This window comes from Falco naumanni, chromosome 14, assembly GCF_017639655.2.
Source record: "Falco naumanni isolate bFalNau1 chromosome 14, bFalNau1.pat, whole genome shotgun sequence".
NCBI lineage: Eukaryota > Metazoa > Chordata > Aves > Falconiformes > Falconidae > Falco > Falco naumanni.
In genome coordinates, this window is record NC_054067.1 from 9,629,402 (window position 1) to 9,645,546 (window position 16,145).

Consider the following 16,145-nt stretch of genomic DNA (forward strand, 5'->3'; position numbering starts at 1 on the left):
GATTGTCACTTTGCTTTGGGCTGTTAATGGCCTAAGAAACTGGTCTTTGATTGCAGTAATCGCTAATTTTGAATGAATTTATTGCAATAATTACTGAGACTCAGTGGTTTAATTTGCTGACATGATTGTTAGTTTAAGTATATTTAAAATCTAGGGAGAAACACAATAAAAGTGCAAGGAAAAACTACAAGCTGAACTGATGGTCTTGTGGCTACAGGGTTTTAATCTTTGTGTCCAAAAAGACCAGTTATCAAGGAATGAGAAGGCTCCCCATCTGCTTTTTTTTTTTTTTTTTTCCCCCCAACCTGATTTCTTTTAGGGCAGAAAGCAAGGAAGCAGGCAACAAGAGGTCAGTGCATGAAGGAGAGAGAATTTCCATCTGCTCTCACAGTTCAAGCTGCCTTTCCTTGCCCTTTTTTTATCCACTCCTTGCGGTATGCAGTGGTATCTCTGGCCTATTAGTGAGACAAAGCCATTGTCTATACCAATCACTTGGCTTTCTTTTGCCTCTGCTCTCCCTGTCCACAATGAAATGCTGCACATTGACGGTGTATCTGATTTTCTGCAGGGGGTTAGCAAGGAAAGGTCACCCCCGCAATAGCCTGGACCATATGGCAGCAACTGAATGAAGCTGAAGTCATTGTCCTAGATGTGAAGGCTGCCTTTGCCATGAAGGAACCCCAATGAACGCTGTTGTGACTACCCGAGGGATGGGCTAATATATGTTGCCAAGTACAGGTGCATCTTTTACTAAAGGTCAAATAAAAGGGAACAGGAAATCTTGAAAAACAGGCTGAAATGCTTGCCTCAGACTTCCAGCGCGCCTGTTGGTCGGCAGGCGTGTTTCACTGATATGAGCTTAGTTTGAAATTCACTCACAGTTTGCATCAGCAATTAACTCTCTGTGTTGTTACAAACTGCCAAACATTGGCGAAGAGTGCTCTGTTTGGATTGGGTCTACCAATCAGGTATTCAGATATAAATGGTATTCAGCAGTACATACAATTAATGCTTAAATTAAAATTGCTCTGGCAAGCAAGTAAATACATAAATAATCCTCTGCTGCAAAGTGGGCAGCTGATTTGACAAAAATCCAGCTACACAGCAGTGTTTCAATGTATTACTATGAATTACTTGGACAAAACACAGTATCATTTATTCCTTCCTTTGGTATGAAATATCAGAAATAAGGAAAATACAGCGGCAATAGTTTGAATAATTATATTTTAAGTGTCATATCAGATTTAGGAAAATGCATCAGCCCCCGGGAGTGTGAGGGAAGGAACAAACACAGAGATAACTAGTTGGCTATGCAATGATTATAAAATATGAACTGGCTTTTTGGTTGTGTGTACGACTTTGAAGTTCACAACTGGCCATTTGAAATTTCTACATGCAAATTGTACATGCAGTCATAGAAGCTTGTGGAAATTAGGCATATAATTGCCCATATTAGACATGTAACCCTTTAAAAATTAATTGTGCATCTTTCCTTGCTTTATTGAGCCCATATATTTAGGGAAGGGGTATGAGAGAAATGTATTCAAATGCCTAAACCACAGATATGCAGCCAGTGGGAGCTGCAAAAGCACAGGTGTGGCCTGTCTTTCACTGATTCCTCCAGATTCCTGAATGCCTCCAAATTTTGGCCTGGAGATCACAGTCTTTCTGTCAAAACACACTTGTATCTATGAAAAAGCCCAGTAAAAGTCTCTGAAGTCTGCCTTGGGGAATTTGGCTTGTTGGCACAGGGATCAAATTCTAACAGGAGAGATCTAAGGTTCCTCCCAAGTGAGAACACCCACCATGAGTAGTAACACCTTCTTAATGGATGAACATCATCATCACACCTACAGCTGAATCACCCTCATGTCTCAAAGTCCTTATGTAAAGACTTAGGAGTTCTGAAAGAAAATACAGAACCTTTGGGAATAAAGGAGCAAAGGGCAAAGCCTGTCTTTCAACCTTTTACCACTGAAGTGTTATTTTCCCCCATGTCCTTGAACAGTGTACTTTCAGCTTTCCCTTTCTTCTGCCTCCCCTTATAACTCAACTTAACCCTCTGGAGAGTAGAACTGCTTGAAAACAATCTGGGGCTCTCCAGAAATTTGTCATCACACAGTTCAGCCAGCTCCCTAATCTTCCGGGAAATAAGTTGATCTACATTCAGGTGCATGTCTCTGGGAGCTGAAGACCTGCATTATCAAACAATATTGCATCTGTTTCAAGCGAATGCAGAAAACACTAATAACAAATGCAGTGTGATCCAGGACTCCATCACTGTAGTGGAAAAGAAGTCAGAAAATTTTGCTTCAAAACTTGAGGCAGATGAGAGGAAAAGCTAGCATATGGAAATAACCATTGATGGACACAATTATATTTTAACAGAGAATACCAAAGGCTTGAAAGCTCTGAGGAATCAAATTAATGACCTGGAAAACAAGCTCAAATTAAGAAACATCAGGTTGGGGGTGGATCCTTAGGGCTTGCTGGTGACAAGAATAGAAAGGTTTTTTTTAATGGATTGCAGAGGTGTTGGGGATGGATAATCCTGGATTCCCTCTGCAATATATCTCTGCTCACTGTATTTCTAGCAATGACAATCAGGCAACACCCATCATGATGTTTATCAAACGTGCAACATGTTACAGATCACATGGTAATTCTCAACTCTGCTGCCTTTTCCAGACTCCAGCTTCGATTTTCTCAGTTGTAGAATGAGGCATTAGTTCAAGGACTGAAGTTACTCTGTAATTACACCAGTATAAATAAAATGATGCTCAACCTTCTTTATGGATTTTAAAATTTGTGTATTTCATTTCATAAATGATTTCTGAACTTCATCTAAATTTAAGTACTACTACAATCAAATTGTTTCCTGAAGCACATTGTGGGTTTTGTTCTTTGCTTGTCCTAGTGCAAAGCACAAAGAAGTGCCTCATCTCACAAAATTGATGACAGAAGGGAATTGGACTCTTTGGTTATTTATAGAATGTTAATCTTGTGATTATACTAATCAGAATCATTATTTACGTGGCACCTGTTTGCTCAAGCATTATAGCCTTCTCTCAAAGACATTCTGAAAGGCACAAACTATTTGATTATATGTCTGCTGAAATAAAAAGCATGTATGTCTGAAACATTTAGGATGGTCACTGGCACTGCTGCATACACAGTTAAAGAATAAAAGCCACTGAAGTGGATGGCAAAGTCACTATTTTGTTCAATAAAACTGAGAACTGTCTCTTATGAAAATGAATTCAACAAAATAAATTCCAGGCAATCAAATAAAGTTCACTTTTAGTAGGATTCTCTGGCCATAGAAGTTAAGGATGATGAGGGCAAGAAAGAAAATTGAAAGGATGCAGTTTGGGGGTAGAAGAGTACACCAGGATTGTGGTGGCACTCTAAATTCCTAGTCCCCTTAGAAGGATGAATGAATCTCAAAACCATGTGGATCCTCTTCCTGATGGATGGGAATAGCAATGCTGGGTCACTTATGCTTATGGGCTGTAAACCCCATCTGGCTCTACAGCAAAGACATTTGTAGAACAGTACTGTGAAATCCCTTGTGAATGTTATGTGGAAAAAAAAGAACTTACTCTTTAGTGCTGGTTAATCTGTGATTCGGTATTGGAGAGATACAAGGTGGGAGCAGGCATGAAGCTGAAGGGTCCTCCAGGCGCTGCTTCTTGCTTTCAACAAAGGTATCCAGGCTTTCTGTCTGCTTTAATAAAAAAGGTGGAGCTTAACAGATCCAGCATCTATGCACAATTTCACTTGCCATTAAGAGGAGCTCAGGAATCTCAGTGTATTTCCTTTACAGTAGCAGCAGTTAAAATAATGGTCTAAGAGCAGTGAAAGTCACCTGAAATCAGGGCTAAACATGCTCCAAACACATGACATGAAGTTATATAACAAGTGACATAACCAGATAATTAGGAAGCAAAATGCCTCATGTGCTATAGCTTTCTTCTGTAGTGCACTGGAATTTAATTAATAATTCAGATGGAATGACTTGATAGCACCAAATCTTACTCGAGTAAATAGCTTTTACTCATTGACTTAATGGAAGTTGATGGGAAAACTTCCTTGAGTAAGTATTCCTCACAGGACTAAAAGGCTACAGGACTGAGCTGGGCTAGTCATTAACAGTGATAGCTGGTTTAAAATTTGCTTTGAAAGATTCCCTGATGCATGACTTTTGTGCCTGAACTAGGATGATACAAGCAAAGCTGATTACTGCTCTGTCACTGGAACCTTCATATCAGCCTTCAAGCCCACAAGTAGATGGCTAAAATAAATCTTTTAATAGCATGAATTAGAATCACAAATCAGGCTCTCCCTACCCTGTTTTAACTGTTGATATACCCTCAAGTCATCCTAATTGGTTTGTTTCCCCCTTGGGTAGCAGGGAACAATCATACAGCAACTGAACGGGCTGTTTCAGAGCGTAGCTGGTGTTTGTACAGTCCCAGAGTGAGATTCTTCATTTTGTTACTTTCTGATTCAAAGTCCCAGCTAATGAATTTATGAAGTTCCAACTTTCATAGAACCCTGTTTTGGTTTGTTTTTTTTTGTTTGTTTGTTTTTGGTTTTGGGTTTGTTTGTTTTTTTCCGGGCAGTCCTCAGTTTAGTTGCCAATACTGTACTCGTTGTTTTAGCCAAGACACCTTCTTCATCACACTGACACTCCACTAAGTTAGCTAGCAAGGTTTTCTGTATAATTAATATGCACTCTGGTATACTTATACATACACGTAAGCATGGACACTTATACATCCCTTCCCTTTCTAGTCTTTTCTCCTTCTTTCTTATATCTGTGCCTTTAGTATACAGCTAGACGATAAACTAAATAAAAACCTGCTGAGTTTACTTATGTGATTATTTCCACTTAATTCAACAGGGAAGGAGCCAGTGCAGTGACTCATGTAGGCAGGGGTGCAGACCCTGTGTCTGTCTGGCATTGTTTGTCTTTGTCTTGTGTTAACTCTCTCGTACCACTGGACTGCTCAAACTCAGGATTTCAAGAAGTCCACTAGAAGAGACAGCTGAAGTCACATTCCCAGTAATTTATAAAATTTGGGGTAAAAACCACCATACGCTATGTCGACTTATCACAGACAGAGCAGAGCACAACGATTTCAGCTGGAAAAACTGACTACAAAAAATCATTTATGATATAAAACTTCAGTTTCTTTTCTGAAAACACATTTAGTTTGAAGTGCACTGTCATATCCCACAAGATAGGATACCCTTGGGCATAAATAACATAAAACACATGATAAAACATAATGCCTTAAATCAAAATGTATTTGCTTTTTCAGGTAGCTTTGTAGAGAAAACAGCCAGTTAAGCAAATGGTATTTCTATGAACCACATTTGTTTATACAGCAAAACAATATAAAGACTAAATTCACCAGAAGCATAAGCAAGCACCATCCCATTGAATTTAATTAAGCTACGCCTGTTTAAGCCAGTGGTGAAAATGCCTTAATTCTGCAGACAATAAAGCCCTGCCTTCCAAATAAAAGTCACATTTTTTAGGTATGGCTGAACCTATAGTAATACAAAGTCATCACTGGGAATCTTTCTGCAGATTAAAGAACACTGGAAATTAATGGGTAAGTGAGCAAATACAGTGAAAAAGCTTGTAAGACAAATCTCAAAAAGAATACACTATTCATTGATTTTGTCAGTTGGATTTTTTTTTTTACTAGTTTCTGGTGTTAATTTGTAACATACTGGTAAATGCATGTCCTTTGTGAAAACAATAAAGGCTCAGTGTTACGGTGCCTCCTTACAGCTCTGCTGCAGGTGCAGTGAGGAATCGCTGACTACGGTCCTGACCCTGAAGATGCATGGAAACTCAGTGTTTTTCTCCAAATGATGAAAATTACTTACCTTGTGTTTCCTTTTGGATTTTGTGGGTGGTTTTTCAGCTGCTGGGGTAGGGGACTCCCGAGATGGTCGCCTGTGTTTCACATTTGCCTCTCTTGGTTCACTTTTCACAGACGTGGTCTCGAAAGGCTCTTGTCCAGGTATCCTAGAGAGTAAACTAAGGTCTATTTTCACCCACAGAGATTTGACTTCTTCATATTCTCTCAGTGGGGATAGAAGTTCATTTTGTACAATCGGGATAGGAGAAAAGAGCTGCTCCTCCAGGTCATTGCTGGTCTGGTCAATGGATGTGTTGCTGCCATTGCTGGTTAAACTACTTACGCTGAGGATGTTACTGCCAGAGTCCTTCACTTTGACACCGTTGCCAGACCCAGTGCAGGCTGGCAATACCTTAGCCTGCAAGCTCTCCTCCTGGTCTGTGTTTGAGTCAGAAGTAGATGAATCTGTTTCAATGAATTCCCGGGATTTGGGGACAATTTTGCTGGGGCCTCTGTACTTTTTCTTCTCTGAAGTGAGACCTGTGCTAGTTCGTGGTTCTTTCCTTGGAGCAGTCTTCCCAACTGCTGCTTTAGTTCGAACCTTTGGCTGCTCGGGGGGTTCCTGTGTGTCTTTTTCTTTGGGAGTGTTGCTGGTATTATTTGGTTTGGGCCAGTTATACTCTTCTACACTGGAAGTCCTTTCTACCTTTTTGGGTTGCTTTTTCCCAGTAGTCCTTTGTGAAGTTGGCTCATTATGAGCTGGTGACTTCTGCTTGGAGCTTTTTGCCTCTGGGGTTTTCTGGGCAACCCGCGGTTTGGCTTTCTCTCGGATGGGACTAAGGATCGCCCGGTCTTTGGAATCGGTCGGGGGCAGGCTGCTGTTGAGCTTCCCTTTGTTTGGCCCTTCGGCCTGCTGGTTGCTCTGGGCCTGGGCACCACTCTCGCTGTGAGGCTCATTTTGATTGTTGATGATGGTCTTGTTGTGGGGGTTAACTTTATTTAGCCATTTATCCAGCTGCCATTTGTTTGTTGAGGGAGGTTCAGGCTGCAGTTTGAAGAATGACAGGGAACAAATCTCAGTCAGAAGCAATGCTTTTCCCTTTAAATGAGAACGTTTTTAACGTACCCTTTTATTTCAGTCAACTAGTGGTGACTGCTACTTTTATGGGAGAATTTATGGAGTATTTATGGTTAATTAGGCTTCCTTATCTGGTTTACAATGTGGCCCTGGAGAAATTTAATACAACGAAAAAGTTTAGCTAGTCCCTGAAGACATATTTTTGTCACGTTGCTTTTCCTTAGTCCCAGATGAATACTGTGTCAATAAAATCTTCTCTAGCTACTGGCAAAAATCTAAATATTTCTTTAAAGCAATTCAAATGTAGGCCAGAAGGATTCTTCCAAAAGCTAGAATGAGTATGTGGGTCATACACATAAAACTGTAAAGTACAAAAAAAGTCGACAGCATCAAACAGCACAGAACTCCAACATTTTCCTAACAGGGAGCAGGATTTCACTCCCTTCCACTCTTTCCCCTCTAAGGCCCCACTGGGAGGGAACTGGGAGCGTGGCTTTACCTCCGGCGTGGCACTGCGCGACTCCTCGTTGCACTCACTGTCGCTGGAGCTGCTCTCGCTGTCGGAGTCGGACTCAGAACTGCTCTCGGACTCACTGGAACTCCCAGAGCCGCCGCTGGAATGGGCCAAGCTGGTTGTGTGTGCCACCGGCACTGGCAGGCTGCTGTAGGGAGAAGATCCTCTTGTGTCAGTATCTGCCTGTCTTTTTTAAAGTGTTGCCTTGTGGGGAGCCACCCAGGGAACCCTGTTGCTGCTGACTTTCCGCAGGGTCAGCTCCCCCCCCCTGCAGTACAGACCCAGCGAAAGCTCCTGCAGCCATGCCACAGCACAGCCACCAAAGGGGCCAGCTGGGTTTATGCTTCATGGCACACGCTGATACTGGTGTTAACAGCATCACCATCACCCTTCAAATGAGAAACACTTCAGTGTCACAAGCCTGAGCTTATTAGCCCAATGACTGCGAAAACTAACAATCACACTTAAATAATTCATTAATGGAATCATGGTTTCTTCATTTTTTCCTGGTTCATTTATAATTTATGATCAAAGGAAGGACATCAGGCAACTAATATTGGACAGGGCATTTTAAAATTTAATTTTAATGAATACTTTTACACTGTGGCATACAAAAACTACGTGTTTTTGACAAATCTCCAGAGACTACCCAAGAAATTTTTATTTATAGCTGTTTTTCTCTCATGTTTATGATAATGCAGTGAGAAAATGGCATTCAGGCTGAAAATAAGCCTCTCTGTGAAATCTATTTTTCTGCGTGTTCAACTGTCCTCCAAGATGTATTTATTAGCAGTGCACTGGGCGTCATTGTTTTTCCTCAGCATTTATTTCTAAACTGAGAGGTTGGCTGACCCCCGTTTTTAGCACTACAGAATTCTGCCAGTCTGAGTCTTTACAAATTCATCTTTAATTTCAACTTTTTTTGTCAGGGAGATAACCGTAAGGTTTTATGTCTCTTCAGCTGATCTATACAGAGACTTTTTGATGATTGATTTTAAATTTGTGAAGCTGACAAAGCAAAGTGTTTGAAAATTGACACCATTTGCTGGTACTTCTTTATGGATATTCAATACTTCACCTTAATATATCATACGCTGTGTGTGTCCCGTATTGAGTGATCCAGAGATGCTTAGAAATTGTAATACAGCTTTGACTTCATTTCTATTTCCTTTTCTACTTTCCTCTGAGAAGGATTCAGGTAAGCCAGGTACATGCCCTCCTTCCCCTTTCAAACTAAGATGCTATGTGCATCATGATGTCCTCTTAAAAAAAAAATCACAATAACCAAGAAACTGGAAGTTGGAAAGCCAGAAAAAACTGATGTGTGACCCTGCGCTGCTAGAGTCTTTTACAAGTATTGCAATTGGCTTCTGGGACAATAATAGATGGTCTTTAATTTTCTTCTTACACTAAGCTACTTTCTCTCTCCCTCCTTGTTGGTAAACCTATCCCTTACACCGTGGTTGGTAACATAACTGTCTCTTTGAGCATTGCAATGGCCCTGCAGTGCCCATTGACAAAACAGCTTGGTGCTTTAGGGTGCGTTAATGAAACAAAATTACTCACTTGGGTAATTGCTACAGATCACTAACTTTGTTGCTCATTAAGTGCATATACTTTTTTTTTTTTTTCTTCTTCTTCTAGTGGCTCTTCTTCACTCAACTGACTCAAGTAGAGTTACTTAAAAAAATTCAACTGGAAGTAACAGGTAAATCAAAAGAACAGATGCTGTTAAAAATATGGGCATTTCCAATAGTAGTATGAAAAACTAAACATTGCTGAATTAAAAAAAATGGATCTTATAGTTTGCATTTATGTCATTAGTTTTGGAAACCGTTTGTGCACTTGCTTTCCTTTCTTTATCCCTCCATTTCAGTCAAGCTCAAGGAAGTGTTGGGAAATACATTTTCCACTTCTTTTTTACAGTAAAGGAAACAGAACAGTGGGATAAAAGTGAATGTGTCTGTAGGGAAGTTTGCCTTTCAGATCAGTATCTTGTAATTTTGGTCTTATATTTTCTATTTGGAAAGCCCTAAAGGTGGATAAAAACCAAATTCTCCTACTTCATTACAATTGTTTTCAAGAAGAAAGAATAAGAAAAAAAAAAAGAAGAAAAAAAATTCAAGGATTCCCAGACTGAGGCGGCAAACACTGCAATTCCATTCTAAAATATCAAAATGAAACATTAGCCTTGAAAAAAAAAAAAATTATGGGATTATCATAACAATGAAGTTGTAATTTAGAAATAACTTTTTTCCCTAAATCTGTCAGCTTCATCTATTTCACTTCTATTTTCTGTTTTCATCCCAAAATGGAAGTGAACAGAGCAATATTAATGTTCCATCCCTGCTGAAAACTCTAGTTCCCACAGCCCTAGCAGAGAGGCAGCTGTGAAGACGAAGAGAAGTTAACCCTCAGCAGCCTCTCCGAGAGCTCAGCGCCAGGGATGCGGCTGCCCGGCACATGCCAGTCCTGCAGAGAGTAGCAGGGCCCATGGCTGCATCGAGCTGGTGGGGCATCAGCCAAGTCCCCTGCGGGCCAGTTCCTGCAGGGAATAGCCTCGTTGTAGCTGGGCATATACACCTGCAGACTCTTGCAGTGACAAAGCTCCTTGCCTGGGTGATTTATGCCCAGGTAACCCCCATACAGAAGGATTTGTGTGGGGCTGCTCACACATCTGGGCAGATCTGCCTAAGAAAATGCTCTCTTGTCAGTGCTGGCAAGTTTGCTCTCATTAAGATAACAGATTTAAAGAATATCACCTCTTATAATAGATCAAAGAAGGAAAAGCCAGCGTCCCAGCAGCTAAGGGCAGACCTTTCTAGCCTTTAAACACAACCTACATCTTTTAGCACTCTGGAAGAGAAGTGACACTGTAGCTGGCATGTGCTTACACAAAACAACTGGAGTTGTACTGTAGCAGACTGTAACTGTCTGACAAAGAACTCAAAGGGCAAGAATAAACCCATGGAAATAGATGGCAGCTCCAACCTGGCCTTATTTTCTTTCTGCACACCAGCCTCAGAAAAAGTTATCATATGCCAAACATTACTGAATAACATAGCTCAGCAAGCTTGCAGGAACCAGACAGACTCAAAATAATGTTTTTCATACAAAACACAATGAGGTCATATTTGTCTTTCATCTGGGATAATAAAATTATGCCTTGGCTACATCAGGCCATTTCATGCTGAAGGCATCTTTGCTGATCTGCATTTTTAAAGCAGAAGCATTCACTTTTCATCAGGTAGTTTGGGTTGCAAGTAACTCTGTTTGTACGCTTTGCAAAACAATCAGATAAGACCCAAAATGCCTTTCCTAGCATCTTGCCATAGCAAAGATAGAGAGATCTTGCACATAGCTACATACACAATCAACTTTAATAATGCTGTTCAGCAGAACAGAAGAAAATATACAGGCCTTTCACATACAAGTGCACAGAAAAAAAATAATAATTGCTCCCAATAAATTGAGCTTAGCGGAGAGTTTCTGGGTTGTCTTCTGGGTTTTTTTTTCTTTAAATAAAATGTATCTTTTAGTTCCAAGGAACAGGTTTGTTTGCACTCTTCCCAAAGACTTCTTCAGCTTTAAAGTTAAATCACGTGTTTTATAAGATGCTGGGACAGATTCTGCAAATGTTCATTCAAAGAGCTGTTATACAAATAAATTTGCCTTCTTCACATAAGTATCAACTACACGAACTGAAGAGACTTTCAAAGCAAGCTTTGTTGTGTTGCTAAGATCCAGGCAAGGAATGCCAGCCTGGACAAGGTTTAAAATGGATTTAAAGTATTTTATCATCAGACACAAGTCCTCAAAGTGACTAAAGGGGGCAGGAAACGCTGGTATTTGAAACTTGAATTTTTATTTCCCAGCAGGAGATGAGCACGCATATTGTTCCTCACTGTTTGGGTGGACAATGTTTTTATTTCATTTGAACTGGAAAAAAATATTAATAAAAAAAATGCTGCACAATGGAACACAGTATTGTTTGGGTAAATAACACTTAGAAAAAAGCCTGTTCATTATTCTCATTGAGATTGGAGGCCCCTACTGAGACCAGTGACCTGCTGTGCTGGGATCTGTGTAAACACATGGTGAGACACAGTCCTTGGGCCAAAGAGCTTGCAATCCAAACACACAAAGCAAACATTAGCAGTAATACAATCATCCTCATACTCACCGCAGGTCTCTCACATTCTCTAAGTGCAAGGCCTCTCTGCAGCTAATGGAAACATCAGCTTTGCTCCACTTTTAATTTTGTTCTCACTATTTTCCAAGCCCTGTGCTCAGCACTTGAGCTGAATCCTGCCGGGTAGTCAGACATGCTCTGCCTCAACCCCGAGCCCTGACCACAGGTGTGCTATCTGGGAGGAAAAAATACAGCTGACTCAGCAGCAAGGATCCCCACCTGGATCAGCATCTGCTTACCCCTCTCCAGAGTAGCTTCTCTTGTGCCACAGAGATGAGAGACGCTGGAGTGACACCCATACTCTTGGTGGGAGGAGAACCAAACCTCCATCTTTTGCAGAGGCCATCACAATGATGTCTCCAATTGCCTGCAGACTGATAAGCTGGTCTCCCTGCTATCAAACAATGAAGCAGACAGAAGAGACCTGCACATCTGACCACAATTTAGAAGGAAGCTCTTTGCAGCACTTTTACCTCTCTCTGTTCTGCTTTTGCAGTGCACGGCACTTCCCCTGTCCCTTGCTGCTTTGCAGCATGATTGTGCACCAAGTATGAGATGAGAAATGTCTTGAAGGAGGGTACAAACACCAGTATCACCAGTACCTGCCAGTGGTTTTCAGCACTTGTGGAGCTCAAGCTTAACTACAGAGCACTGGAGACTTGCAAGTGTGTGGGTGCTGACGGCTGCTGGTGAGGAACTCCATCAAGCTCATTACACACCATCTCCACTGGTACGGGTGATTTGCCTAAATTTAAATGTCTCCCTGCAGCTTGTCTACTTTTTAACTCATGGGTTATTTCCCCAAAGCCAATTAAAAGTAGACATGGCATTATTATGTGCCTGGATTATTATGCTGCCTAGAGAACTGAAGGCTTGAGATGCAGCTTACACTTTTTTTTTGTTGTTGTTGTCATCTGGACTATTACATTATTTTCAACACATCATTTACTCTACTGTTGTAATAAATGATTTTCAAGATTAAACCTGGTAGTTACAACAAAGATAATGCGAAATACTAAAACTCATTAACCTCTAATAAGAAAAATAATAAACTTTTTACCCTGTAAATACATATGTAAAAATAAAAGTCATATAATTCAGACTACTGCAGTAAAATTGATCAAGGAACAAAAATTCTGCTCAAGTCCTTCGCTGTCTCCCTGACTTTCCACCAATAAGACGTAGTCGTGCTAACTACTGTGAAGAGAATTTGGCAAATAGATGGTGCCCTCCAACAATAGGTTTATTCATTCCAACTCTTCCTTTTTAGGGTAACGATGAATTGGCCACTTTTCCATTGCTCTACCCAGAAACCAAAACGTAAACTTTGAGAAAGCAGAGAGCTGCTGGGCAATGGGAAATTGTAGATGGGAACTGACCAGTGAGTTAACAGTATATCAATGCTGGCAATGTATTTCCACAAGAAGCAGCACTCTACAAAGGTTGCTTTAATGCACAGGTCTATTTTTAGGGAAAGTTAAATCAATGGAATCTGGAAAGGGGAAGGTCTATGCTGGAAAACTGACTACAGGCTTGACAGAGTGGTTGATCTTCCTGTTGAGGCACTGGATTGGGACTTGGGTTAATTTTGCTTTGTGTCTGAGAAGAAAATACTCAGTTCCTGCTGAATAAAAGAAAGAATATTTTGGCTACCCTTAATCTGGGTTGTTTATTTAAAATGCAGATTCCTCAGAACAAAGACTCTGATTGCACAGGACACTGAAAAGTGGGTACCCTTTGCTCTGAACAAGACTTTTGTGCACTACACGTACACTACAGCATCTACCAGAGCAGACGCTAACACTCACTCTTGGGGAAGATACTGCTGTTCTCCCACTCACTGCACTTTATTCTGATAGGAGAGATTGAGGAACAAACTGGTTTCAGCTTTTCGGAAGCTAGCCCAACCTCTCCTCCAGAGTCTGTTTCTACAGAAAAACTGTGAAGCTGAGGGGCATTACTAGGAGTTACTGGGCTCACTGAATTCTGCATAAATGTTCAAAAAAAGGCTGCTTCATTATTCTAGCAGATAATAATAGAGCAGCATCTAGCAGATTAGCATTTAGTGTCATAATTTAATACCATAACTGCTCAATAATGAAGTTTTATTTCTCTTCTATTCTTACACCACTATCAGGAAGTAATATTCTCCTCTAATTTGAAAGGGAGCTGCCATTTTTTAATAATAAATTGTTCATATCTATATCTTCAAACTTACATATGACTGCCATTAGATTGCTTTTTAAAGAAAAGGATTGCTCTGAATGATTTGTTCACTGCCTTTCCATTGGTTAGTATTAAATTATTTATCATCAGGCTGGTAGAATTCAAATCTAAACTTTCAAAGATTGGGTTGACACAGGAACTGAAAATCTGTATCAAGCCCTTCTGAAATATTAATCAGCACCCAGGTCAATGAAATGAAATAAGGTGTGGAAATTGTTACATCAGCTAACATTAGCATGCATAGTAAGACATCACTTATGATGGTGCTCTCATGTCAAAACACATGGAAGGGGAAAACCTAATATGTTATTCAGGAAGTGGCAGCTGATCTGCCTGTATCAATCCTGAACACTGTAATGCAAATAGGAGTTCTGATTTATTTTGAGGGGGAGGGTAATTTACAAGATGTTGTGTGTAAAAAGCTACATTCTCATTTTACTGTGTTCAAAAGTAACTGTTTTAATCAAAGACTGTTTATAACAAGGTTGCTAGTGTTTCTGAAACAGATTTTTTTTTTCATATACATATAACCCTTTTATACTTCTAGCCTTAAAGACCATAAAAAAGGATAGTAAAGATGAAAGAAATAAAAAGAATGACAGAGCTAACTCCTATGAGCCACAATCTATGTCAAAGCAGAACTAAAGTGATTGACAGCTTGCATTAGTAATGAATAGAGTGGGGAAAAGCTGCCAAGAATCCGTAACAAGGTCAAAGCCTTCCAATAAAGAATTACTTTAGCCACAAATCCTAGGTGGAACTGTGTACATACATCCGCAGTGTGACTTTAAGCATGGTAATGTTTTTACTGTCATATTCTGACCCTCTTCCAGGTTTTATTCCTGGGCTACAGTAAGTTCTGATTCTTCATCACACCTGCAATGAAGAACAGGTGTAACGTATCAAACTGCCTGTGAAATTGTAAAAAAACCCAACCAAACAGAAGAGGAAGAATTTTAATGGCACATCCCTAATGGTGCACATAAAAAACTTTCTGAACTATTGGTATGGTAATTGCTCTCCTTCCAATTTCACAGCACTCCTATACACACTTGACATGGAAGAGAAGGGGATTTTGCATATTAAAAGCAATATTGTATCCATGATTTGTGCATGCATCACCCTGCTCACCTCAGAGTTTGGAAACAATTTTGTGAGCATGATATTATTCAGGGAAGGCAATGTATGTAGAGCTTTTGAAGTACAATATTTTAGTGAATGGATTCAAGTGTCAGAGAGCATTATTTGTACTATGCCCTGATGTGCTACTGTTTGTCTGGCATCTGGAAGAACAAGAATACTATCTCTTACCGTGAGACTCCAAAGGGCCTCATTTGATGTAAATGGAACCATTTTATTATATCAATATTGCCCCACTGAATCAAGCTAGATATGAGTATTGATACATAGAAATCTATTTATTTTCCACAAAGGAAATGTGGGATACTGCATCTTTCCATACACTTTGTGCATCTTTTGTGGGAGTTTAGAAGCGCTCATTCACCCCTCTATCGTTTACAATTTTAAGTTAGCATTAAAAGTTTTTTATTGAGTCACACATTTGCACTTTGATTTTACTGATTTCAGCAGAAATTTTAAGTGTGGTCATGATAAAAAACATCCAAAGTGAACCTCTAAAAGCAAAGTGTTGGCTTTTTTTTTCATTCATGTATGGCAGAAACTTGGAAACGTAACATTGCAAATTAATTACCCTTCTTGTTCTGTCTCAGTTCTACTTCAGTTTTAATTGAAAACAGAATCCAGCTTACAGAGCCCAGTAGGAAGAGAAATGGGAGCTATGGAGCCAAAACACACTGGTGCATACGGACCCATATGACACCTCCAAATCCCTAACATTTCCAGTTTCATCTGCGATCTGAGGAAAGGTAATTTTACTATACTGACCGACCAAGCAGTCAGAAAACACGAGAAAGTAGGATTTTTTTCCTATCCCTGTATAAGACAATACCTCTGAGCTTGAAAAGGTACCAAAAGGCATATCCTGATTTTCCAGAGCTTTACAGCACACATACAGTCATTCACACCTGTGTGCTATGTACAAGTGTCATGTCAGCTCAGGAAACCATCTGAGGATTTACTCTGCAGGGGAATCCCTTGGGAGCAGATCAGCAGTATAACTACTTCCAGACCAGAGCAAAGAGCAGGAACTGGGAACATGAGAACATGAGTCTCTGCAAGCCAGAGAAGGGAAAAAAGCCTGTTGCAGTCTGTTAAAGCCACCCCTACTTAGAAAAG

At 40.1% G+C, this 16,145-nt stretch overlaps 1 protein-coding gene across 2 annotated transcripts in view; it reads right to left on the minus strand.

Moving 5' to 3' along the window:
- The window catches only part of AFF2 (AF4/FMR2 family member 2), a 349,256-nt gene that overhangs the window by 35,954 nt on the left and 297,157 nt on the right, over positions 1 to 16,145 (minus strand). Inside the window, exons 10-12 of one of the 2 annotated variants that reach the window (XM_040614279.1) lie at positions 7,457 to 7,619; positions 5,905 to 6,924; positions 3,603 to 3,724 (exon numbers count right to left, since the gene is read on the minus strand). In XM_040614279.1, coding sequence (XP_040470213.1) covers positions 3,603 to 3,724; positions 5,905 to 6,924; positions 7,457 to 7,619 — 1,305 coding nt within the window. Of the gene's footprint in view, positions 1 to 3,602; positions 3,728 to 5,904; positions 6,925 to 7,456; positions 7,620 to 16,145 lie in introns of both variants that reach the window. The other variant, XM_040614278.1, reaches the window with a different exon arrangement.